We start from the raw sequence: 23,866 nt of genomic DNA on the forward strand, positions 1-23,866 counted from the left end.
AAATTGTGTGAAACAGAATTGAGACGATTGTTGATGTCAATAGTGTGAATGAATAAATCAAAGTGTCAGATAACAGCTTCAAGGCTTTCAGGTGAAGCAGATCAGAAAAAAAAAAAAACTTTCAGAAAACCAACAAGCAGTTTAGGTTCAGGATGTTACAGTAACCAGCCATGGATTTACTGTTCTTTACATAAGGTTCTCACTAGTTTTACTCCGTTTCACACCAGAAATCACTTAAAAAGTAAGAATCTACAATTTTACAGAGGACAACACATAGCAGCAAGTCTATAAACTGTGGAAACATTTATTCAGTTATGAAAAATGTACATTTCACAAGGCACACGTGTTCTTATGGGTTAGTTCGAAGCAAAAAGGCTAAGACGGTAATGTTGCACTAGAGAAATGTCTGCAGGAGATTTTACAAAATGGTACAAGATTTGTTAAAAAAAAAGAAGTTATGTTAGTTGTCTGGCCCAAATTCCTTTAAACACTCCTGAGACGACTCCAGTCCATGACGAAGGGTCCTGCAGCTCGGTGTGCGAAAGAATCGCATCTTCTAAAACCTGAAGAGACGACAGTATTTCACAAAATAAAACTAAATTGTACATCTTCAATGGAGCAGAATCTACATTTTAACAAAAATCAGATAAGGAAAACAGTAGGAGACGCTTTGATAAGACATTCAGGATACTCTTTGGCAAACTTGTAACTAACATTAACAGGTGACAACTCTCAAAACTTGACAATCATTTTAACTATTTGTCCTCTACTACAGGTAACATGTACTTTAAAACTGGTGGCAGTAACGGAGTAAAAGCAGGATGGAAAACAAATGTACCTAAAATACATAGGACATTAATTACAGTAAAATACACACAGAGGGGAACACTGGGCACATACTCGGTAGGAAAACATGTTTCATTTTGGGTTAAAGAGACCCTGAACACTCAAATGAATAAGACAGTATAAGTATAAGACAGTATAGTGATGGTACTCACAGTGGAGGCTCGGCCGGTCGGTGCTATAGGAAGGAGCAGGCTCTGTGCGGTCTGAACGGGTTGTTGCTGGACGACATGCCGTTCAGCAGAGGGTCCTGCTGGGCGTTCTGAAGGCAAAACTGCTGGAGGTCCGCTGCGGCCTGAGAGACCTTTAAAAAGATGGGTTTCTGTTAAGTTACCATAGCCTCTGACAGTTTATTTTAACACGGCGCGTAACTACCGGTACATGGCCAAGAAAGACACGCCCTAGAGGAGTAAAACTGTAACGAAGAGTTTCAACAAATACCTTAACTCTGTTGATGCCAGCTTCAAGACGCAACTGTTGGACAATTTTCTTCATCGCGATAATGTTGGCTGTCCCCGGCATTATTGCGATGTGAAATAACTTAAATGTTTAGGCAACGAAAGTTAAAAAAAATCACAAAATGTTTACGAAAAGAACTCTTTGTTACTAGCTAACTCGTTAGCTTTTTTTCTCTTCTGCGCTGCTTCCGGTTTTCTTTAAAGGCGTGTCAGCGGCTGCTGCCTTCACGTTACGATTAGAAATTACATAAACGACGTTTCCTGTTTGTTTATTTAGAATGTAACTTTAGTCATATCTATTTATTTGTGTTACTATGCCATTTAAAATAGCTAAAGCTCCAAGTTATGTTTATATGTTGCTCTTATGTTCGAAGTAACTGTAAAATACACATCCTTGCAATAACTTTTTACAATTTGTGCTTAAAAATTAGAATGGTAGTGTTAAACTTTAGTAACTGACAGTTGTTCTCTAAATTTATTTTCCACAAAGATATTTTGTGTGATTGTATGACTAACACAATTTCATTCACTTCTGCAGCAGGGGAAAAAAAATGCCTTTGTTATGTAAATTCCTCCTTTCCACGAATGCAGCATTGCATGAGAAGAAATGTCTCCATCTAGTGGTAAAAATGTGTCACTGCACAAATTAAACAAGTTCAAAGTGTGAACTGTTTTAAACAGCAGGACTTTGAAAATGCTTCAGAAAAAATCGTGTGAAAAATATAATCTATAAAATCTGAAGGATTTAAACTCTCATATAGTTGAATTAATCACAGGTTTTACGTTTTGTTTAGTTTTTCCTGCAAGACTCTCTTCATCAGTACCAGAGCAACCAAGGCTGGCACTCTCATAAAAGAAACTCCACTGGGTGACTGCGTTTAATTACAGCAGATAGTTTCTTGGATGTCTCAGTAGTCACAGCACATGAAAACACACACCTTCAGGGAAGTACACAAAAAAAAAATCAATTTCTTAGTGTTTCGTCACCTTCCTTGTGCTGAAATCAGTCCATGGGGTGTGCAAAGGGAAGCATGAGACGGGCCAGTTGTAAGGTAAGCTGTTTTTACATCACTACCATTTCTGTTTAGATGAGAGTCACAAATTTGTAAAAAAGAAAAAAAGAATGTGTTGTCAATTTCCTTACTGTGCAGTTTGTGGAGCTTCACGTGCTGTATGTGCCGGGTGACCAGTGGGATGTAAAATTGAACAAAGTCCCAGCTGAAGCCTCAGAGAGTTTTATTTCAGCTGGATTTATCAGGTAAAACTGCTGGAAATGTTTTATACAGTAATATAAAATGAACAGTTGTGTAACTGCACATATAATAAGGCCATAGATTGTGTCTACAGTGAAAATCAGTGTTCATTTAATAATAAAATAAAGAAATTGCTTTCAAAAAAGCATTTAAAATGTCAGAAAGTGACGCTTTTGCATGTTGTTGGATTATGTTTTTTTTTTTACATGCTTTGTTGAGATAAAGCTTTAGCAGCGGGATCCTCAAAGAAGATTATCAAAAGGCTGAAAATGACAGTGCAGCCAACTGAAATGATTGTGTGTTGTGAATCACATTCACAATTTGAACCCACGTTGCATCATAAACAGAATCAGTCCTGTCTGCAGTCCAAATCTGTTTCATACTCAAAATGTATGGCACATCATGAAATGGAGCTTTTAAACTACTTTAAACTGATGACAAAGCTGAGATATATTTTCTTTTAATGCAAAAATCTATTTTTCAAAATTGCAACTTTTATTCTCAGTCCTTCAACTTTAAAAAGTCAAATTAAAAAGAACAGTAAAGTTATTGCTATTTAAAGTAATTATTTAATATTTTTCTGTGTTAAATAAATGAGTTATTTACAGATTCAAGTTGTTGGTTCATTGAAAAAAACAAAGATTCAGAACTTTTCTACAAAATTAACTTTTTACACGTTTAAAACACTTAAACTCCAGAGTTTTCTGTTTATTGTGCTTCACTAAAAAACAGCTGAAGCCTTGAGTGGTGCAAAGGTTGTGGTCATGGTTCTCCTTTCCCTGATATGATTTTAGGGTTCATCCTGACATCACGTTGAAAACTCTGAGGAGCGAGCTGGGAGCTCTTTTTGGCAGCGAGCTAAGCGTCAAGAAATACTTCTTCCTGAGATGTTTGGGCCGTAGTTTGGCGCTGGTGAGTGGCGCTGGCACTTAAAAGTCCTTTTGTAAAGCCGACTGTTTCACAATGCAGACTGTGCACTATTCAGAAGAAGCCACATTAAAGTTTGTAAAGAGTTTGGTGAGAATAAAGGTTTTACTGCCGTGTTTATGGCCACTGTATAATCCCTCTCTTTTACAGGTCAAAAGCAACCAGGAGAAGGACCTGAAAGTGAAAACATTTGCTCCTCCTTATGTATGTAGGGTTATTTTCTAAGTTGATCACATCATTATTCTTGGTCAGCTGCTGTGAGACGTTGTTCTCACCTGTTTGCAGGCTGCTCAACCAGAGCTTTACCTGCTGTCTGCTGTGGAGCCAGACAGCAGTTTCTGCTCCCAATCCTTCACCACGGATACCAGCAGTAGCTCCTCGGAGCAGCAGATCTGTTTCCACCCTCCCAAGATGAGCAGCGTGCCAATGGGGACAAAGGAGCCCGTTAAATTTCCCCGCATCCCCCAGTGTTCCCATCAGCCTCCTCCTCCCTCTGGGCTAGAAGAGGAAGAAGGGGATGATCAGCGCTGCAGCTCCTCAGAGGAAGAGAATGAAGTTCTGTGCTCCATCAGAAGCAACAAGCATCACGACCTGAGGGCACTGCAGCTTATTTCACTGAAAGAAGGTAATGTTAATAAGTATGCATGTTTTTTTTCTCTCCTTCAAGTCTTCAGGTCTTCAGTGTAAAGTCTACTTTAGAAAACATTTCAGCTGCTTGACTCTACAGTTTTAGACAGATGTGAAGCTGAGTCTGCTCAGGTGAAGCGGTCACCTCAGAGAGAGGAGCCCTGCAAAAAAACTAAAACGCACAGAGCCGGGTTTTCAGGAGCTGAGGAGGACAGGGACTCAGGCTTCTCCCTCACAGACAGGTACCACATGTCCCATGAGACTACAACCACTCCCACTCCTTCTTTTTAACTTAGCGTGTGTGTGTGTTGTACAATTAGAAAACCCAAAGATGCACACACACTGGAATCCCTCAGGAGCAAACCAACAGCTGGGGTAATGTCATTCAGAATAAATATTTCAACATTTAGTATATTTTTATTTGTATTTTAATATTGCTAGTAAATCTAATATTTTTCTGGTGTTTTAAAGGTGTCAAAAAGTCAGTCTGTGTTCTCGAGACCTGCTTGTTGCACGACTCCCCCTCCAAGTTTAGGCCTGGCCCCGGGCACCAAGAGAACAGCCGCTTCGCCGGTCTTTCCTACAAATAGTAAGTGGTCCCATACTCAGGCTTCACATTTATCTGATCTAATTCAACCGATGTTTGTTTGCTTTTCTGTAAGAAGAGGCACTAATCAAAGAACTTCAACTGGTGAAGGAGGAGAGGAAGCAGCTAGAATGGACAAGACAACAGCTCCTGAGGAAAGGGAAGGACTTGCTGGCTCAGAACAGACACCGCAGGAACCAAGGTGGCCGCATAAAAACCATAGATGCTCTTCACTTAGTTTAGCCAGAAACATGAAATCTAGACTGTCTAAATGTAAAAAAAAAAAAAAGAATAATAATAATTGATCTGCTGCTTTTTTCTTCTCGATCAATACAAAGCACGTGACAGCTGGAAAAAGAAGTACTTTCAAACCAAGAAGGCCACAGCACCGCTGGAGGACAAACTCAGACACTTCAAACAGGAACTGGAGATGTTTTACAGCAAAGTCCTGCACCAGCTGCACGCCAGAGAGAACCGAGGGAGACCGAGGAAGACTTCGGAAAAGGTTTGAACAAATTGTTTAGACCAGCCGGTCAAAGCAGATGGCCGCTTGTCCTGAGCCTGGTTCTGCTGGAGGTTTCTTCCTTTAAAAGAGTTTTTCCTTTCCACTGTTGCCACTGTGCTTGCTCAGGATGGGAGACTGCAACAAAGCCAAGATTCAACTTGTCTGCTGGATTCCTTAGATAGAGAACTTTACTAATTGGCTTTTTATGTTTGTGACTGTTCCTGTAAAGTGCCCTGAGACAACTTTGTTGTGATATGGCTCTGTATAAATAAACTGAATTGAATTGCAAATAGTAAAAATGTCCCATAACATTAGCACAGCTGTCACCTTGCTATTCAGAGGGCTGAGTGATACTTGCAATAACACTTTAAGAGGGGGGCAGTTGAACATGGGAGGCCTCCACCCTTGTGTAACGATGGACAAGTTCTCTTCACAAAGATGACTTCCTTTACTCCTCTCTCAAATCAACATTCCTCTCTGTCAGGGTTAACATCTTCATCCCTGAGGGACGGCTGGCCTGTAGATGTGTTAACCACAGAGTCCTGGCCTGATGATGTTACTCTTCTGCGCTGCAAATAGCAAGCGGCCATCAGAGCACTAAAGACTGAAGAAGTCTTTTGGATAAAAGACTCAATGTGTCAATAAAGAATCCATCCAGAGGACCCGACTAAACATTGTTAGATTTGTCTACATGGATTATTGCGCAGCATCAGGACCGTCTTTCTAAATGTTATGCTTTTTTATCTTTTACTCATTTATTTACATGAACAAAAATACTGAATTATAGCAACCAGCTAAGTGTCAGTATATGCTGTGAAATGTTTTTGTTCATCCCTGATGTCCTATAAATGATTGATTTCAGAACGAACTCGTCATCCAGATCGTGAAGGTGAAATGTGAGATTGACAACTTAAAGAGGAAAGTGGAAGATGCCAAAATAAAGCTACTTACAGAGATAAAGGTAACTTTTCTCTTTTAACTTTAATGCTACAATTCTGAACTCAGCAGAGATTAAACTGCTTGTAAAGTCAGGTTCCCCTTTTTTTTTTCTCCAAAAAAAAAAAAAAAAATGTGTGTAGCTGAGGATGCAGGCTGCTTCAGAGCTGCGAGCCCTGAGGGTCGAGCTGGCTCAGAAGAAGAGCCAATCGTCTCCTGCACGGATGAGAAACACGACACGAGACAAACTGAACGTTTCCTCTACAATGTGATCACTCTTCTAGGATAATATGAATCTGAAAGACAAACTTTTGATACTTTCTGTATGTTTGCTTATTTTGTGATTTTATTGTCTATGACGCTCGTTCTCTGGTACTGTGTGTTTGTTGCAGTAATATCAACTCAAACGTGTTCATTTTGACACCACGTGCACATCAGCAAATCTATTAAAACAAGTGGAAAAGTTTTATTTGCGAACAAAGTACAACAAAATCTTGGAAAGAGCATTAAAAAAAAAGAGTTCACATCTTATTAGAAAGAAAAACATGAAAATATTAAACAATATTTGTAAAATAATCACAGTGCATTTTGTTTGAAATATCAATAAATTTAAACAAGAGCAATGAAAGCTACAATTTATGATTTCGTGCAAGTATGCATCCCTGACAGAAGAACAGATCATTTCATTTCTATTACAAAATATTTGATTATTTAGCAGCACAGACAAAAGGGCGGCGGCACAGTGGTGCAGCTGGTCGAACTGTTGCCTCTCAGCAAGAAGGTCACCGGATCAAATCCTGGCCAGGGAGCCATTCTGGGTGGAGTTTGCATGTTCTCCCTGTGCATGCTTGGGTTTTCTCAGGGTACTCCAGTTTCCTCCCACAGACCAAAAACATGCATGTCAGGCTGACTGGTATTAAATTGTCCCTAGATGTGAGAGAGGGAATGTTTGTTTGCCTCATTTGTCTCCATGTGTCCCTGTGATGGACTTGCGACTTGTCCAGGGTGTCCCCTCGCCTCTTGCACAGTAACTGGATATAGGCACCAGTGACCCCCATGATCCGAAAAGGAAAAAGCGGGTAAAGATAATTGATGGATGGAGAAACGGGCTTAGAAGAGGTGTAAATTTCTGCAGGAGAGTTAAATTTATTTTAGTTGGCACCCAAATAGGGCGTTCCACATCTGCATGGTCTGCTGCCCAGCATCTGGATCATCGCTGTAGTCCAAGATGTTGCCGTTCCACATGCCGATGCCTCTCAGGCCTTTATCCATCACAGAATTAGCTTTGGCGCAGATGCTCTGTGGATCATCGTACCAGACCTGATGAGTCTGCCCGTCCTGGGCCTGAAAACCAAACAACAAAATGAAAAACTTTACTTTCTTTCAAAGATGCAGTTATCAGTAGTGTCGGCTTCAATGACAATTTGGAAAAAGACTAAAGTTTAAATTTAAATACTATATATAAAAAGGTTGTACACCTTGTAATAGAAATAAGGAGCCTGCTGCTCGTCATCCCACATCCTGCCTGACGATGAGCTGCTGAGACGCTTCATGATCCACTTGTACGGTTTTTGTTTTCCTGCTGCGTCGCTGCAAGGAGCTCCACGGAAGGGAACTTTGGGTATAAAACATATACCCTCCTTTAGTGAAAGAAAACGGCACCACAGCACAGCAGTTAAAATCTGGTCCATGCTTCATAGCTAGAAGAGGAATTTTCAAGATGCATATTGGAAATTGGAGTTCAAGTTAAGAAAAATAGCAGTTTTTAATTATTTGCATTTTTATAAATAACTACTGTCAACATTGTTTTATCATCGTTTGATACATGAGGTAAGACTGTGTTGAAGTGGATAAAAGTCTAAAAGACAAATCATTATCAACAATTTGTGGCTGAGCTGAAGACAGGAGAAATGCAAAGACTTCAAAATCAAAACTGAACTAATCTGAGCTTGATTTGCTGTGGATGTTGTTGTTAATTGTGTGCTAACTATTAGCCGTGTAGTCAGATTATAAGCAATCAAAACAACCAGCACACTGCATGTAGTTCATAGGCTGAACCACAAGGTAGCTGTGTAGGAAAAGGCTGTGGTGGGCACAGCAAACCAAAAAGTTAGCTTTGCTAACTCATATTCTGCTAACAAAACATTAGCTTTGCTAATGCTAAACCACAAACAGGTAAAGGAAATATTAGCAGAAGCTAACGCTAAACCACCAAAATGACCGTGTCACATCTTTGTCTCCTTCCAGTTGAAGTTGCGTCGACCAATCATGTCTTATCACATGTACACGTAGTAAGCCAACATAGTGCCCAACGACCTCTTCGAGACATGCCCACAACAGACAGGAACAAGCTTGTGAATTTGGTTAGCAGACGTAAAGTTGGATAAACCAAATGTAGTGGATGTATATTTGTTTGTTTGGTGACAGACTTTGACACTTAAATGTAATATTATTTTGTTAATTTAAGGGGGAAAACAAAGAGAACTGAAGGAATTTGCTTAATGCTGATGATTTTCTAAATACTAATAATCAGTTTAATGTATCTACAGATGTATCAGTCTTCCATTAATATTGATTATTAATGTGTAGCATTTAAAGGCACATTAGCATACCTTGGAAAGGTTGATACATGGGTAGTCGTAGCCATACCAAGGCACTCCCATTACCAACTTCTTACGGTCAATATTTAGATTTAAATAGTCATCATAGGCTAAAAGGATGAAAAAACAAAAACATACAAGTTAAAGTTTTACCTTTAAAGCTGATTCGTTCTTATTACAAAAGTGCAACTGGATAAACCTTTCAGCGTTTGGGCGAGTGGGGCATTTGCCATTGCGATGCAGTCACCAGTGATCTGGCTCTGCTCATCGTAAGACATCACAAACAGCAGGTCGCAGTGGTTGGCGATGCTGACGTAGTCATAGCAACGCTTATCAATACAGTTTGGAGACCAGGCAACATCAAATGAAACCTGGAGAAAACGACAATCATCAGTGAGAAGTTAGAAATATACAAACTTGATTTGTTTAAATGTGCTCTGATTTATGTTTAAACATTTCCTTCACCTGAGAACCTGGGATTTCTCTGTGGAACGCCTCAGTTGTCTCTTTGACGAGGTCCGTCAGAGCAAAGTACTCTGGTGAGCCCTTAACCACCGCTTGCTCAAGATCGATGTTGATCCCATCCATAAACTGGCTCTTGGCCAAGTTTACCTGCTTGGTTATCCATGCGGTTCTGTTAGTTTGATCCACAATGGAGGAGATGCGAACATCACCTTTAGCCAGCATGGAAATACAAAGATGGTTACTGGTTAGAGACAGAACGCAGTGTTAAACAAAAAACTTCAAAGATGCAGCGCCAGATTAACAGAAAGGCTCGATTATTATCTGACATTCCTTCTTACGTTCACAAAGACAGGAAGTTCTCTTACCTTTAAGGACAAGTCGTGCACCTTTGGAGTGAGCGTAACACATGAGATCAGCATCGTATTTTCCAAAAGCTGCCACAGTTGTCACCACAGTCCAGTTGTAGGACTTCCATTCCTTTCCACCCACATCAAATACAAATACCTAAAAACACAGTTATGGCTATTGAAAGATGACAAATGAAAACTTTTAGGAGTGTTTCCTTTCCTTGCTGCTTCTCTTCATCCTGCCACAAAACCATTTTGGCTAACCCAAAACATTTTGTAAAACAAAAACGTCCGACAAAATGTGATGAAAAAGAGAAAGTCTCATTAAATAACAATAAAGACTAGTTTAAAATGTATAGAGGTGCATTATTTTCCAAATAAACCTGCTTTTATATCTCATAAAAGTTAGTTTATAAGTCAAGAGAACCTTAGTCTGGTCCAGTTTATTTTTTTTAGATTATTGTGTTTAAATAAAATAGCATTATCGGGACAAAGTAGCAACAAATAAAAGCTATACGTTTTGAGCTAAACAGGAAGTTTGTGTTTTGACGCAGTATTTATCCGGTACCTCGTGCTCTCTCTCCCCTTGTATCGGCTGACACAGCTCCGGACTCTCACACGGACACACACCGGACCCGTTCACCGCCACCAGAACACACAGAAACACCAAAAACGTCAACATTTTATGTGAACGACAAACTGCGAGAAACCAAGTCAGCTGATTCGATCAGCTGAACGGATCACGTGACGCGGAATATGGTGCGCGAGATGGGACAAAAATCTTCGCACTTATGAATTATTGACACTCTGACACTCGAAAATATGGATATTTTAATACAAACACGCTGTTTGATTATACCGCACAGTTATTGGATTAAAAAAAAAATCTATTTCACCAAAAAAAAAAAATCGGCTTCATTTTTAAAATATAAAGAAATAATTTTATTTTACTTCTCTTACATAAATAAAATTATTAAACTGTTAGGTTATTTTGTGTGTAAAATGAAAAAAATAAAAAAGCTAAATCTTGTTGTTGTTTTTAATTGAAACAACGAAGAAACTTCGCTTTTCTTCTTTCCAAAATATTGAATACTTTCTCTGCACTCATGAACTCCAAGCCCTTAACTTGGTGGAATAAAGAGCTCGTTTTGCCAGTGATGGGTATTACATAAGATTCCTGTTATTTACAGGTCATTTTGACCCATGACCTTTCGGGAACAGTCTACACTGAAACAAAATTCATATGTAGCTACCTTTATTTAAAACATAAATATGAACCTGCTTTCTGGTTCAAACTGGCATGTTGATATCGTCCACCATGCAAGATTTAGCAGAAGATGCTGTGACTGTGACTGTTTTTTTTTTGTTTGTTTGTTTTTTGCCACTGCCTGATTTAATGGTCTGTTTTCATTGGACAGACCTGGAAAAGTTTAGGACGTTTGGCAAAATAAAATAACTAAAGTTAAAACATGTTTTTATTTATTTGTTTATTTATTTATTTATTTATTTATTTTATCTTGGCAGTGTTGAATTGCTTTTTCAAACTACACAATCGACTAATTCAGAAGTTTCATATACAAGGTGTCATTTAAATAAAAGTTAAAAACCACTGGAAAAAGACCAAAAAAATTTGGTGTATTAAAAAGAAAGCCCTAAAGTAATGTTTGCAACCCTGCAGTGACTTATCCAGAGTGTTCCCCATTTTTTGTGTAACGCTCCAGCCCCTGAGTGCAACAAAGTTAGTACTGGATCTCCAAGAGAACCAGTCATGTTTGTTTATTGTCTTACCGATATTTCAGACAATTTTAAATAAATATTTCATTTGTTACCCATCTCTTAGGTCTTTCTGACCTCAGCTGGACCGCCACTGTCAACAGTTGTGTATTTTCTTGTTTTAATGGATTCTCTGGTCAAACCACCCAGAGATCTGGTGAACCAGTGTCCTTGTCTTTTAAAAAAGTGAATATCTTCTAAAGTTGGAAGAACGTGATGATATCTCTTCCATAGAAGCCGATCCTAAAAAGTAAGAGGTTAAGAGAAATGTTGACACATGTTGACCAGCTTAGACTTGAGACGACAAAGATATGCAAATCCTGTAAATGTCACTAAAGTCTCCATGTGCAAAATAAAATCACCATTACAACTTTGGATTTTATTAGAAGTTTTAACAATCTCTTGCCCCACACATTTATTTTTCATCTGTTTTTATTCTTAATAATAGATACAGATGATTCAGCCAGTAAACATAAAGGCTCATAGTTTAGGTTACATATGGATGCGCATAAATAAAGTCCTCCATTTTGGACTGTGAAGCAGATGCAAAGGTGGTTTCCCTGCTTGTACAAATTATATACCGTAGGTTTTCTCGCTTCACGTGCTCTTAGCATCAATTTAGCAGGCAAAAGTAAAATGTGAACTGGAAATAGCTAAGGGGTTAAAAAAGTAAAGTGCTTTTATTTAACTGAGATTCCAATGCTGTTGTTTTCTTGTCCAGATGTGCTATACAGTTGCATACGTGTTCTCAGGTGAGACAGTGTTCTTTGTAGCCATGACATCACCTCACCTTTCTGAACAAATAATTGAGTCTGGCACATTATTAAAAAGTTGCATTAGAACTTTGACTCTCTTATTGTGTTCTCTGTTGGCATCATGCTCCTTTCTGATTTCTGGATTAGTTAGATACAGATGTTTATGAAGTTTTTGACTAGATATGTTTTCTATATTGTGTGGCATACCATTTGTACTGTATGTGCAAAAACAATTTAATAAACTGATATGCCAAAATGTCCTGAACAAGCAAAAACTACAAGGAAAAATGGACAACAACCAACGACTTAGCAAACCTGTCACTGAAAGTGAAAGACAAAATCACAATTACCAAAACAGGAATATAATTTTAAAACAAAACCCAGTAAAAATATAAAACATCATACTTTGTCTGACTAGACCATGATTCTGTTTAATTTGTTATTCAGTGAGTTTGAAACAGTGACAATAAAAGATTCCTGAGCATTTGTTGCCTTTGGAAAGTCAACAGTCCCTCGTCAAAAAAGACAGTATTGTGAAAGAATAACCGGTCAGGACATGGTGACATTAAACTAAATCACTACATTAGATCGTCTAAACTTTTTGTGACACAATTTCCTATTAATTGTGTTGTTGTTGTTTTTTTCCCCAGGATGGCATTTTATATGACCTCCGTTTAAACGAGGAGATTAATAATTTCCTCAAGACTGTAACTTATTGAGACTTGCTAAAAATAAAATATAAAACAACTACTGTGGCATAATAAAATCTACATATTTTACTTGGGTTAATTGTGTAAGACTTGGTCATGGCAGATGAGTAATGTCAGAAAAATTGCATTGCCATTGGATTATGTATCTTTAAAATGCCACAGTCAAATAAAGAAGTGATTTCAGAGAAGCCAAGAGCCAGGTGGAGGCACTGATGTTTGATGTATTTACTCAGTCTAATCTTCATGATCAGGGCACAGTAACATTAGCAGCAACAACAGTCAACATTTAGTTAATGTTATATATTGCTAGATAACATCAGTGAAAACTGGCTTTATAAAAGGGACCTTTGGGAAGCAGATGTTCACTTCAAGCAGGCATGAAGGCGCTTGTACTAGCTCTCACCGTGGCCCTTGTGGGTGAGTATACGTTTATTCACCTAAAATGTAGAATATGTCTAAGTGTAGTTGAAAATGAACAGTTTTCTTTTTGTCCTGGGAGATTAAACTGTTCAGATGAAAAGTGGAAGCATTTTGACTGATAAATTGTCTTTTACAAGACAAAAATTGAGAGCATTCATTTAAAAAAGTGGCAGTGTATGAAATTATTATTATTTTTTAACCCTCCCAAAGGATAAAGAAAAATAAAATAAACATTTTACCAACAGCTAAGGAAATGCAGCTTGTTATTTCTAATATTTCCCTGAACCATAGCACATTTATTTCAGTCCCACAGATTTATTGTTTTTTTATTAACACCAAAATAATTTTTATTGCTGTCTTGCAGCTGGTAACCAGGTGAGCTATGGTAAGTTATTTCTTGTTATAGTAAATAAAACCGTATGTAACACTGAAAAGTTTTACAGTGTAGATCAAACATGTCTTCTGTTACAGCCCCAGAGTTTGTTCCTGGAAAGACCTATGAATACAAATATGAAGCGTATCTTCTGGGGGGCCTGCCTGAGGAGGGCCTGGCACGGGCTGGGGTGAAAATCGAAAGCAAAGTTTGGATTGGTACAGCGACCCCAGACAGCTACATTCTGAAGGTCAACAGAATTTGACAGCATCAGTATTTTCCCACAATAAAACTTAATCGGTGCAAATATTTACATTTAAGTCTATTTTCTACTTTTGTCTTGCAGCTTGTAGACCCCATGCTTTATGAATACAGTGGCATCTGGCCCACAGAGGTTTACCACCCCGCCGCCAAGCTCACTTCAGCCCTATCTGCTCAGCTCTTGACACCCATCAAGTTCGAGTATGCCAACGGTGTGGTTGGTAAAGTGTACGCACCCGAAGGTGTCTCTACAACTGTGCTGAACATCTACAGGGGAATCCTCAACGTCCTTCAGATGAACATCAAGAAGACACAAAATGTGTATGAACTGCAAGAGGTACGAAGGGCTTCCTTTCATTGAGGTCTACTTGTCAAGTAATGTAGTACTTGTTGAAATTTTTTTTTTTCTTCAAAAACTAGTCTGGACTCCAGGGTGTGTGCAAGACCCACTATGTCATTACTGAGGATTCGAAGGCTGACCGCATCCATTTGACCAAGACCAGGGACCTGAACCACTGCCCCGATAGGGTTTATTTGGACTTCGGCTTGGCAGGGTATATTGACAAATGTGTTGAGTGTCAGTCTGTAAGTGCAATTTTCCTTTCCCTCATAGTCTCTTTAACAAAACCAAAACTATTGGGTTTAAAGTTTTTTGTGTTATCTCAATGCAGCGGGCACAATATTTAAAGGGAGCATCTGCTGTATCCTACATCTTGAAGCCTTCAGCCTCTGGTTCCTTAATTTTGGAAGCAACCTCATCAGAGCTCATCCAGTTCTCACCGTTCAACATTGTGAATGGTGCTGCCCAGACAGAGACCAAGTATGTGATTTAAATTCTTGTAAAAAATATTATAACGGTACTGCAAGTGTCAAACAGCTAATTAACTTGATATTCCCAAATGCACCCAGGCAGACCTTGAAATTTCTGGACATAAAGATGACCCCAATAGAGCCCATCAAAGCTAACTACCTTCCCCGCGGATCACTGAAGTACGAGATAGGCACTGAGCTCCTCCAGACACCAATTCAGCTTCTGAGGATCAGTAATGTTGAGGCTCAGGTACTTTTTGAAACATTTATTTTCACTCTTGTTTTGAATGACATTCAAAACTTTATATTAGGATACATTTTGCTTCATAACAGAGCGTTGAGTCTTTGAAAAACCTGGTAGACTCCAATTTGGGCAAGGCCGATGAGGAATCCCCTCTGAAATTTATTGAGTTCATCCATCTGCTGCGTGTGGCCAAATATGAGACTATTGAAGCCCTCTGGAGCCAGTTCAAAGCCAGAAATGATTACAGGTAACGCCACTTGCACTCAGAAAAAATCTCATATGTAATTAGTTATGAATAATTGCATTTTTTTTTCTTTTTAAGGCATTGGTTGCTGAGTTCTATCCCGGCCATTGGTAACCATGTGGCTCTTAAATTTATCAAGGAGAAATTCATTGCTGATGATTTGACTTATTTTGAAGCAGCTCAAGCTTTGATCCCATCCATACTGTGGGTGGCACCCGACGTGGAGGCCATCAAGCTTTTGGAGGTGAGTTGATGTACAGGGCTTTTTTGTTTATTTGCAATGCAGTAGGAACAGCTGCATGTAATGAAGTTGTTGTTTTTTGCTCTGCAGGGCTTGGCTATGACCCCGAAAGTACAAGAAAGTCCATTTTTGCATGAGATTGCCATGCTGGGCTTTGGCAGCATGATTGACAAATACTGTGCTGCGCACCCTTCATGTCCTGCTGAGCTTGTCAGGGTGTGTGTTACGTCTACATTTTGGGTTCTAAAATTAATGTTCATTTCTTCCATTGATGATTGCATTGTTTTCCTGTTTTTTCTATAGCCTGTCCATGAGCTCATGGTCAGGGCACTTGAAAAACGTGACCACGATGAGGTCATTCTTGCACTCAAAGTTCTGGGTAATGCTGGACATCCCAGCAGCCTGAAGCCAATCATGAAGCTTCTGCCTGGCTTTGGCAACACTGCTTCCAATCTTCCACACAAAGTTCACATTGATGCTGTTCTGGCACTGAGAAAAATTTCAAAGAGGGAACCCAAGATGGTAAAGCAACACTTCTGACTTTCTTCTATGATAAAATATCAAATGTCTTTCTCTTGCATGATGATGTACTCCGAACATTGTCTTTTATGGTTTAGATTCAGGACACAGTTGTTCAGGTCTTCATGGACAAGCATCTCGACCCAGAGCTCCGTATGGTTGCTGCCATTGTGCTCTTCGAGACCAAACTGCCCATGGGTCTTGTGACTACTCTTGCTCAGAGCCTCTTGAAAGAAGCAAACTTGCAGGTTGCCAGTTTTGTCTACTCTTATATGAAGGCCCTTGCCAAGACCACCACCCCAGACCATTCCTCTGTGTAAGAACTAATGGCTCATTTTATTATTGAAACACAATGAAATACATTAAGTTATAGCTAATTGCTAATAATTTCCTTACAGTGCTGCTGCCTGCAGCGTTGCAATGAGAATCCTCAGCCCCCGATTCGACAGACTGAGCTACCGCTTCAGCAGAGCTTTTCATTATGATGCTTATTACAGTAAGAACATTACAGACATATAATGTACTTTCACAGATCTCACATGCATAGAAGGAGTTTGATTGTTTTGGTCTTTTGCCCCACAGATCCATGGATGCTGGGTGCCGCTGCCAGTGCCTACTACATCAATGATGTTGCAACCGTACTGCCAAGAACCATTATGACAAAAGCTCGCACCTACTTTTCTGGAACACATGCTGATGTTTTTGAGGTATGACATTCATGTTTTATACATTTTGCTAAATCTAAAAACTTGTTTTAAGGAATAAATACAAGTGTGCAACCTGTTCACCAGCTCCATTCATAAACAGAGGATTTTCCATTGCAATTTATGTCTGAAGATGATGAATGCTTTTTTTGTCAACAACCTTGACTACACTAATGTAGATATAAAGTATTCCAGTATTAGTTACAATTCAGAAAAATATATGAATGTCTTTTTTAACAGTTTGGAGCGAGAACTGAGGGATTGCAAGAAGCCCTTTTGAAAACCCGTGATGTTCCAGAGAGTGCAGACAGGATCACCAAGATGAAACAAGCTATCAAGGCTGTAAGTATAAAGGGCATTTTCAAAGTGAAAACAGAAATTGCTATACAAAAAAAAAAACATATTTTTAAAATACATTTTCGCACTGATAGCTGTTTTAAACTTGCAGTTTCGTTCTCATTACAGCTGACTGAGTGGAGGGCCAATCCTTCAAGGCAGCCCCTGGGCTCTCTATATGTGAAGGTTTTAGGACAAGAAGTTGCATTTGTAAACATTGACAAAGCAATGGTTGAACAGCTTATCCAGGTAGAACATCACTCAAAGTTTCCCATTTTTTGTATTTTTTAATGTTCTTGAATATAAGTGCTTGTTCTCATGAGTAACTATGTTTTAACAGCTTACAAATGTATTGGAAATTCGCACACGTGGCAAAAAGGTCTTGGATGCTCTGCTGTCTGGTTACACACTGAAATATTCTATGCCGATGCTGGCCGCTGAGATTCGTCGCATCTTCCCCACATCTCTTGGTTTACCCATGGAGTACAGTCTCTGCACCGCTGCTGTGGCTGCTGCATCTATTGAAGGTAAATTTTAGTCATGCATTTTATCATTTGACAGTCTGAGAGTGTGGTAGACTGAATGTAAAAAAAACATGTTCCTTTTCATAGTAAAAGCCACGGTGTCGCCACCTCTGCCTGAGGACTTCAATCCTGCACAGCTTCTTAAGTCCGACATGTCTTTGAAGTCTGCAATTACTCCAAGGTGACCCCACTTGTACAGGTTTTCATGAACTGAAAAAGGAACATTCGTTGCTAAATCTGTTCATTTCTCTACATTTTGCAGTGTTTCCATGCACACATATGCAGTTATGGGTGTGAACACTGCTTTCCTCCAGGCTACTATGGTGACAAAAGTTAAAGTTCACACGATTGTTCCTGAGAAGATGGAGGCAAGACTTGATATGAATAATGGCTACTTCAACCTCCAGCTCCTGCCTGTTGAGAGAGTTAACCCAATTGCATCTGCACTGTGTGTACATGTTTTTATCATCCACATAAAACTAACTTCAATGTTTGTTTGGATTGAGTGTAATTGAAAAAAGTTTTTTTTTCTGCAAAAGTGTGGAAACCGTTGCGGTTGCGAGAAATGTGGAAGACCTTGCAGCTGCCAAAATCACACCGATTCTCCCAGTTGAGACTTTAACAAGGATGAATGTCACCTCTACATCTTCATGGATGTCGTCCTCTCTGGATGATATGATGGTAGGTGGGATTTTTAAAATCTTTTAACTACGATAACATTTTGAGTAACTCCTCATTGTGGTTTTACAGCCTGAATCATCTGAAAGTCTTCCTGTTAACATGAAATGGTCAAAAATGAGCAAATTAAAAGTCCCCAGAGCTTTTTGGAGGAAACTGTGTGTTGCAACCCAAACATTTGGAATCAAGGCTTGTGCTGAGATTGAATCCAGCAATGCCACCTTCCTCAAAAACACCCCCCTGTACGCCATAATGGGAAAACATGCTGTTAACATTACAGTTTCTCCAGGCAAGTGAAACTAGTGAGCTGATTTTTTTTCACCAAAATGACTAAACAGATATAATTGCAAACCAACTATGTTAAATTTATTTGTATTTCAGCTGCTGGGCCAGCTATCGAAAGAATTGAAATTGAGGTTCAGGTTGGAGAAAAAGCAGCTGATAAGCTCATTAAGGTAATTAACCTTAGTGAGGAAGAGGAGCCTCTTGAGGACAAAAATGTCTTGATGAAACTGAAGAAGATTCTGGATCCTGGTCTGAAGAACAGCACATCCGTTTCATCTAGCTCAAGCAGCTCTCGGTCCACCAGCTCTCGCTCCAGCAGCTCTCGTTCAAGTTCCTCTTCCTCCAAGAGTTCTTCCAGCTCCTCCTCTCACCGCAGGAGTATGATGATTGATCTTATGGAACTCATGGATATAAAATCAAAGAAATCATCCAGCAGCTCATCCAGCAGATCCTCCAGCAACTCCTCCAGAAGGAGTTCAAGTCGCCGCTCAAGAAGCTCATCCAGCAGTGCTTCCAGCAGCCGTTCATCTCCCCAGTCCAGCAGTGGGACTCCCAGCTCTAGTGCCTCCAGTTCCAGCTCCATGTCTAAGGTGAGTCTGATGTCAAAACCTATATGGAAAAACCTTTCCATGACAACTGGAAGCAATGTATAACATTTTATTTATTTGTATTTCTACTACAGCAAGAATTGTTTGAAATGAACTTCACCAGGCACCACATTCACCAGGTAATTATCAATTTTCTCATTAATCAGAAGCTTTTGTCCAAAAAGGAAAATAAAATGTCACATTAGGGACAATTTTCTAATGATGTACAAGCATTTCTGAGCAAGGTAAATGTGTTTATTTGCAGCATTCCGTCTCTGCAGAACGTACTAGCAGCAAGAGCAGTGCCCAGAGCTTTGAAGCTATTTATAATAAGGTGAGTCAATGGATCAAGATGTTTGCAGGCATGTGCAATCAAATGCAAAATAAATAAACAAATAAAAAGTATCACATATAACTGATGCATATTTGTTTACACTTGCAGGCCAAATACCTCTCCAGCACTGTCAAGCCAGTGGTCACCATTCTCATCCGTGCTGTCAGAGTCGACCACAAGAACCAGGGTTATCAGATCGCAGCATACTATGACAAAGAAAATGCCAGAGTCCAGGTTATTGTCGCCAACCTCACTGAAAATGACAACTGGAGAATCTGTGCCGATGGTGTCATGCTGAGCCACCACAAGCTAATGGCAAGTATTTACATAAAGACTACTACAAGACAGAGGAAAATAACAAACTGCTTGAGATTTGATGGCTTGCATTTTAATTCAGGGCAGGTTTACTTGGGGCATCGAATGCAAGCAGTACAACACTACAATCACAGCTGAGACTGGCCATGTTGCTACAAAGCCTGCACTCCGTGTGAAGCTGGCCTGGGCTAGACTCCCTGAGGGCGTGACGCGATATGCAAAATGGTAGCATCACAAACTGAGGAACATTTGTATATGATCTCAGACATTCGGGTTGAAATGTGGGAACCAATTAATTTTGCAACACGTCCTATAATGTATTTATTTTTAAAATCTTGACCTGCTTGTCTGTTTAGGGGTTCTGAGTACCTTTCTCGTGTTGCTGTGTGGTATGGAGTAAATCAAACAAGAGTTTCCAATGTAGCTAAAGAGATCAAACTGACTGTAGCTGTTGCCAATGAAACAAGCTTGAATGTTACGCTGAAGACACCAAAGGTGCGTTGTTGCAAAACTATTTTCATTCAGCGTAGTTTTTGTTTGCTTTGTGCGCCTTAAACAAATATCTGCTGTGATTAATATTACAGAGCACCTTTTACAAACTGGGAGTCAGTCTGCCTGTTTACCTGCCAATCAGAGACACTGCTATTGAACTGGAATCATTACCTACCTGGAGAAACAAGATCACCTACATGGTCACCAAGGCACATGCAGGTGAACTGACTGAATATTTTTCCACTTAAATATTCCTAAAATCTTTAAGCGGCTATTTTCTGATATTTTTTCTTTTAATTTTCCATTCCAGCTGAGTGCAATGTGCTTAAAGACACAGTGGTCACATTCAACAACAGAACGTACAAGACTGAGATGCCAATCTCTTGTTACCAAGTCTTGGCTCAAGATTGCACATCAGAACTCAAATTCTTAGTTCTGCTGAGGAGGGACCAGACACACGAAAGGAATGAGATAAATATCAAGATTCACAACATGTAAGAGACACCAGTGAGACAAAACAAAAAAGAGAATCTATTCCTGAAGTCCACAAAAATAATTTGTATTGAAACTTTTTCCAACAGTGACGTTGACATATATCCCAAGGACAATGCCATCATTGTGAAGGTTAATGGAGTAGAAATCCCTGCCAACAACCTGCCATATCAGCATCCAGAAGGTGTTTTGTTTGTCACATGAAATTAAATTAACCAGCCAGACTACGTTAATTCAGTTTATCAAAAACTAAAATGTCCGTATTACCCATATTTTCATTTATTACAGGCAGCATAACAATAAGAAAGACAGATGACGGCATCTCTCTCATTGCTCCTAGCCATGGCCTTCAGGAGGTCTTCTACAGCTTCAGTGAAGTGAAGGTGATACAAAAATTCATCTTAATATAGGAATTCATCAAATCCCATAGACATAATGGTGTCATCATGAGAGCTGTTTGTTTTCCAGGTTAAAGTTGTAGACTGGATGAGAGGTCAGACTTGTGGACTGTGTGGAAAGGCCGATGGTGAAGTCAGACAGGAGTACCACACACCCAACAACCGGGTGGCCAAGAACGCAACCAGCTTCTCTCATTCCTGGGTTCTACCAGGAAAGAGCTGTCGTGATGCTTCTGGTAAACTTTACAACCTCTGTTTAACTTTCTCTTTTAAAATAGTGGTACTCAACGGGCTAAAAAAATGGAATTTGGGATAAAGAACAGTAAGCTAAAGACTTCTGAATGTAAACAGGCATGATTTAATTGCTTACCCTAAACTTGAACTATTTTCTAGAGTGCCTCATGCAGCTGGAGTCTGTGAAATGGGAAAAACAGGCCAACCTGGATGGTGAGCAGGCCAAATGCTACTCAGTTGAACCTGTGCTGCGCTGTCTGCCTGGCTGCATGCCAGTGAGAACCACCTTCGTCACTGTTGGTTACCACTGCGTGCCTATTGGTGAGTCTGAAAGAAAGTAAATTTTACAGTCTTTCTTGAAATCTTACCAGAAACAATTCTGCACTGCTTTACTCTCCTCCCTGTTGCAGAGTCAAACATGAATCGTCCTGATGCTCTCAACAACATCTACGAGAAGAGCATTGACCTGATGGAGAAGGCTGAAGCCCATCTGGCCTGTCGTTGCACACCTCAGTGTGCTTAAACTGGTTGACTTTGGACATTTTTTCGTTTTATTTTTATGTGATATGCAAGCTTGTGTACTTGAATAAAGAAGCATGTGCAGTAAATGCATGTTGTGGTCTTTTATTATATAAAAAAAGCTTATATGTCTTCATTCATTTTGAGCTTTATATCATGCTTTACAATACTACCACTTATAATGTAACAGTCTTATATAAATATTATTATTGGTTTTATTGTTCAAAATATGTCAGTGCTTTAAAAGATATATTATAATATAGGCTCAGATAGACAGGATATATCCAGAACAAGAACTACTACTACTACTACTACTAGTAGTAGTAGTAGTATAGTAGTAGTAGTAGTAGTACTAGTACCACTACTACTACTACTACTACTACTACTACTACTACTACTACTACTAATAATAATAATAATAATAATAATAATAATTAAGACTTATTAGATAATGAGACAAGTGCAAACATTTAAACAGACAATTAGTGGACAAGGAAAAAAACTTGACATGAACTAAAAGAAAAGTTGTTTTTCAACAAATGGTAACAATTTATAGAAAAAAAATTCTAAAACATATATTACATTATAAATGTTACAAACACAAACAATCCAATATCACATATATATATATATATATGGCAGGATGCCGAGGGAAGAGCTGTGGTGTTGTATGAGGCAGAGGAGAAGTATGTTCGATTGGTACAGGACATATATGAAGACAGCAGGACAGTGGTGAGATGTGCTGTAGGAGTGACACAAACTCTCTGTCATCAGAACTTTACACCATCGGGCCGAATGCGTCCCCATGAAGACCGAAGGGAAGGTAAAGGAACAGAAACACATTCAAGAAGCTCTCCAAACATGTGGATATCCTAACTGGGCTTTTGTCAAGTCAGCGAGGAAATCTACAAAACACCCTAATAAACAGAAAAAGGAGAACAACAGACGTAAAAACATTGTCATCCCTTATGTTGCTGGAGTATCAGAGAAATTCAGAAGGATTTTCAACAAACACAACATCCCAGTACATTTCAAACCCAGCAGGACTCTCAGACAGAGGCTGGCCCACCCTAAGGACAAAACACCCATACACAAACAGAGTGGTGTAGTGTATGCGGTCCAATGCAGCGAGGACTGTCCAGACCTCTACATTGGAGAAACTAAACAGCCTCTTCACAGACGCATGGCTCAACACAGGAGAGCTACTTTCTCAGGACAAGACTCAGCTGTTCACCTCCACCTCACAGATAAGGGACACTCTTTTGAGGACCAAAATGTGCACATTTTGGACCGAGAACAGAGATGGTTTGAGAGGGGGGTGAAGGAAGCAATTTATGTAAAAAGAGAAAAGCCATCTCTTAACAGAGGAGGGGGCCTCAGATTTGCACTTTCAAAAACCTATAATGCAACTTTAAGACATATTCCCAGCCAGTTTTCACACCTGATGGGAACAGAGGGGTCTCATCTGTGAATTAGAGGAACAAAGACCTTAAGAAACCCCTACTGTTAAGGTGTTGAGGTGTGACTTGTCAAATCTACATATGTGTGTGTGTCTTATATCACTCAGCCTTATAACCTGAACCTCTCACTTACTGCTCATTGAATTGAGAAAGCTCCTCGGATGAGGAGTGAAACGTCTTCTGTTACAAATAAAGTCCAGTTGTTTTTGTATTGAATGTTTTTTGAATATATTATCTGTTATTTTTTTAAAATATATATCTTGTGTGATTCCTTTGTACTGAAACTCTGGCACAACAGTTTCCTGTGGGATCAATAAAGTTATCTCTCGCTCTTTAAATATGGCAACATCATTCACGAGGGAGGGAAGTAGTTTTTATCACAACACCCGTGGTGTCTCCCAGAACGAGTTTAAGCACATGTGCATATATAGCACCAGATGTGCACTTGGTTTTCATTATTTAAACAGGTTAATCCCATTGAGGCTCGGGGACTCATTTACAAGAGAGACCTGATTTCTTTAATAAAGAGTGATGACAACGTTGGGTTAGGGGATTCTGATAGCAGTAAAGCAGAGAGTCCCTTGTACTGGCCATGCATGTTTGCTGCTCCA

The 23,866-nt window shown here is 39.3% G+C and overlaps 4 protein-coding genes across 9 annotated transcripts; 2 read left to right on the top strand and 2 right to left on the bottom strand.

The window, feature by feature from the left end:
- Positions 1-288: 288 nt before the first annotated feature.
- Positions 289-1,492, bottom strand: LOC119407780 (guanine nucleotide-binding protein G(I)/G(S)/G(O) subunit gamma-5-like). Its single transcript, XM_037674604.1, has 3 exons — positions 1,285-1,492; positions 999-1,147; positions 289-563 (listed from the first exon to the last, which is right to left on the bottom strand). Exons 1-2 carry the CDS (start codon positions 1,363-1,365, stop codon positions 1,022-1,024), a joined length of 207 nt encoding a protein of 68 aa, XP_037530532.1. The 5' UTR covers positions 1,366-1,492; the 3' UTR covers positions 289-563; positions 999-1,021.
- A 767-nt stretch (positions 1,493-2,259) lies between these two features.
- Positions 2,260-6,407, top strand: spata1 (spermatogenesis associated 1). The gene is made up of 12 exons (XM_037674603.1): positions 2,260-2,353; positions 2,453-2,559; positions 3,349-3,466; positions 3,632-3,685; positions 3,767-4,106; positions 4,209-4,350; positions 4,429-4,483; positions 4,580-4,697; positions 4,771-4,896; positions 5,033-5,199; positions 6,062-6,160; positions 6,279-6,407. Exons 1-12 carry the CDS (start codon positions 2,312-2,314, stop codon positions 6,405-6,407), a joined length of 1,497 nt encoding a protein of 498 aa, XP_037530531.1. The 5' UTR covers positions 2,260-2,311.
- A 767-nt stretch (positions 6,408-7,174) lies between these two features.
- Positions 7,175-10,306, bottom strand: ctbs (chitobiase, di-N-acetyl-). Its single transcript, XM_037674605.1, has 7 exons — positions 10,116-10,306; positions 9,566-9,704; positions 9,201-9,409; positions 8,935-9,106; positions 8,748-8,845; positions 7,614-7,775; positions 7,175-7,479 (listed from the first exon to the last, which is right to left on the bottom strand). The coding sequence occupies exons 1-7, from the start codon at positions 10,227-10,229 to the stop codon at positions 7,282-7,284; spliced, it is 1,092 nt and encodes a 363-aa protein (XP_037530533.1). The 5' UTR covers positions 10,230-10,306; the 3' UTR covers positions 7,175-7,281.
- A 2,856-nt stretch (positions 10,307-13,162) lies between these two features.
- On the top strand, positions 13,163-21,799 carry vtg2 (vitellogenin 2). 6 transcript variants are annotated; one of them, XM_037698063.1, is made up of 34 exons: positions 13,163-13,202; positions 13,570-13,590; positions 13,677-13,828; positions 13,925-14,176; positions 14,260-14,424; positions 14,511-14,659; positions 14,749-14,899; positions 14,983-15,140; positions 15,216-15,381; positions 15,469-15,594; positions 15,682-15,900; positions 15,996-16,213; positions 16,296-16,393; positions 16,480-16,604; positions 16,842-16,943; positions 17,067-17,186; positions 17,278-17,464; positions 17,549-17,642; positions 17,724-17,909; positions 18,001-18,142; positions 18,212-18,428; positions 18,521-19,014; positions 19,107-19,151; positions 19,277-19,345; positions 19,454-19,660; positions 19,743-19,885; positions 20,017-20,155; positions 20,245-20,371; positions 20,463-20,646; positions 20,734-20,828; positions 20,933-21,027; positions 21,113-21,278; positions 21,436-21,597; positions 21,687-21,799. In XM_037698063.1, exons 1-34 carry the CDS (start codon positions 13,163-13,165, stop codon positions 21,797-21,799), a joined length of 5,127 nt encoding a protein of 1,708 aa, XP_037553991.1. The 6 variants fall into 6 exon arrangements, with proteins under 6 accessions (XP_037553991.1, XP_037553992.1, XP_037553993.1 ...); XM_037698064.1 differs by having other exon boundaries at positions 18,521-18,946; positions 19,111-19,151; XM_037698065.1 differs by having other exon boundaries at positions 18,521-18,919; positions 19,111-19,151.
- Positions 21,800-23,866: the final 2,067 nt, after the last annotated feature.

The sequence above is a fragment of the Nematolebias whitei genome, chromosome 3 (assembly GCF_014905685.2).
Source record: "Nematolebias whitei isolate Nwh7 chromosome 3, NemWhi1, whole genome shotgun sequence".
Lineage (NCBI taxonomy): Eukaryota > Metazoa > Chordata > Actinopteri > Cyprinodontiformes > Rivulidae > Nematolebias > Nematolebias whitei.

What these genes read in the sequence shown, in the direction of transcription:
- LOC119407780 (XM_037674604.1), bottom strand. Translation starts at nt 1,365, where the DNA reads ATGCCGGGGACAGCCAACATTATCGCGATGAAGAAAATTGTCCAACAG. An exon ending in CTGGCATCAACAGAGTTAAG is followed by an intron (nt 1,148 to 1,284) that starts GTATTTGTTGAA and finishes ATCTTTTTAAAG; the next exon opens with GTCTCTCAGGCCGCAGCGGA.
- spata1 (XM_037674603.1), top strand. Translation starts at nt 2,312, where the DNA reads ATGGGGTGTGCAAAGGGAAGCATGAGACGGGCCAGTTGTAAG. An exon ending in GGCTTCTCCCTCACAGACAG is followed by an intron (nt 4,351 to 4,428) that starts GTACCACATGTC and finishes TTGTACAATTAG; the next exon opens with AAAACCCAAAGATGCACACA. An exon ending in GGAGCAAACCAACAGCTGGG is followed by an intron (nt 4,484 to 4,579) that starts GTAATGTCATTC and finishes GGTGTTTTAAAG; the next exon opens with GTGTCAAAAAGTCAGTCTGT.
- ctbs (XM_037674605.1), bottom strand. Translation starts at nt 10,229, where the DNA reads ATGTTGACGTTTTTGGTGTTTCTGTGTGTTCTGGTGGCGGTGAACGGG. An exon ending in AAGGGGAGAGAGAGCACGAG is followed by an intron (nt 9,705 to 10,115) that starts GTACCGGATAAA and finishes CTGTGTTTTTAG; the next exon opens with GTATTTGTATTTGATGTGGG. An exon ending in TGCACGACTTGTCCTTAAAG is followed by an intron (nt 9,410 to 9,565) that starts GTAAGAGAACTT and finishes TGCTGGCTAAAG; the next exon opens with GTGATGTTCGCATCTCCTCC.
- vtg2 (XM_037698063.1), top strand. Translation starts at nt 13,163, where the DNA reads ATGAAGGCGCTTGTACTAGCTCTCACCGTGGCCCTTGTGG. An exon ending in ATGTGTATGAACTGCAAGAG is followed by an intron (nt 14,177 to 14,259) that starts GTACGAAGGGCT and finishes TTCAAAAACTAG; the next exon opens with TCTGGACTCCAGGGTGTGTG. An exon ending in AACCCAATTGCATCTGCACT is followed by an intron (nt 17,910 to 18,000) that starts GTGTGTACATGT and finishes TTTCTGCAAAAG; the next exon opens with TGTGGAAACCGTTGCGGTTG.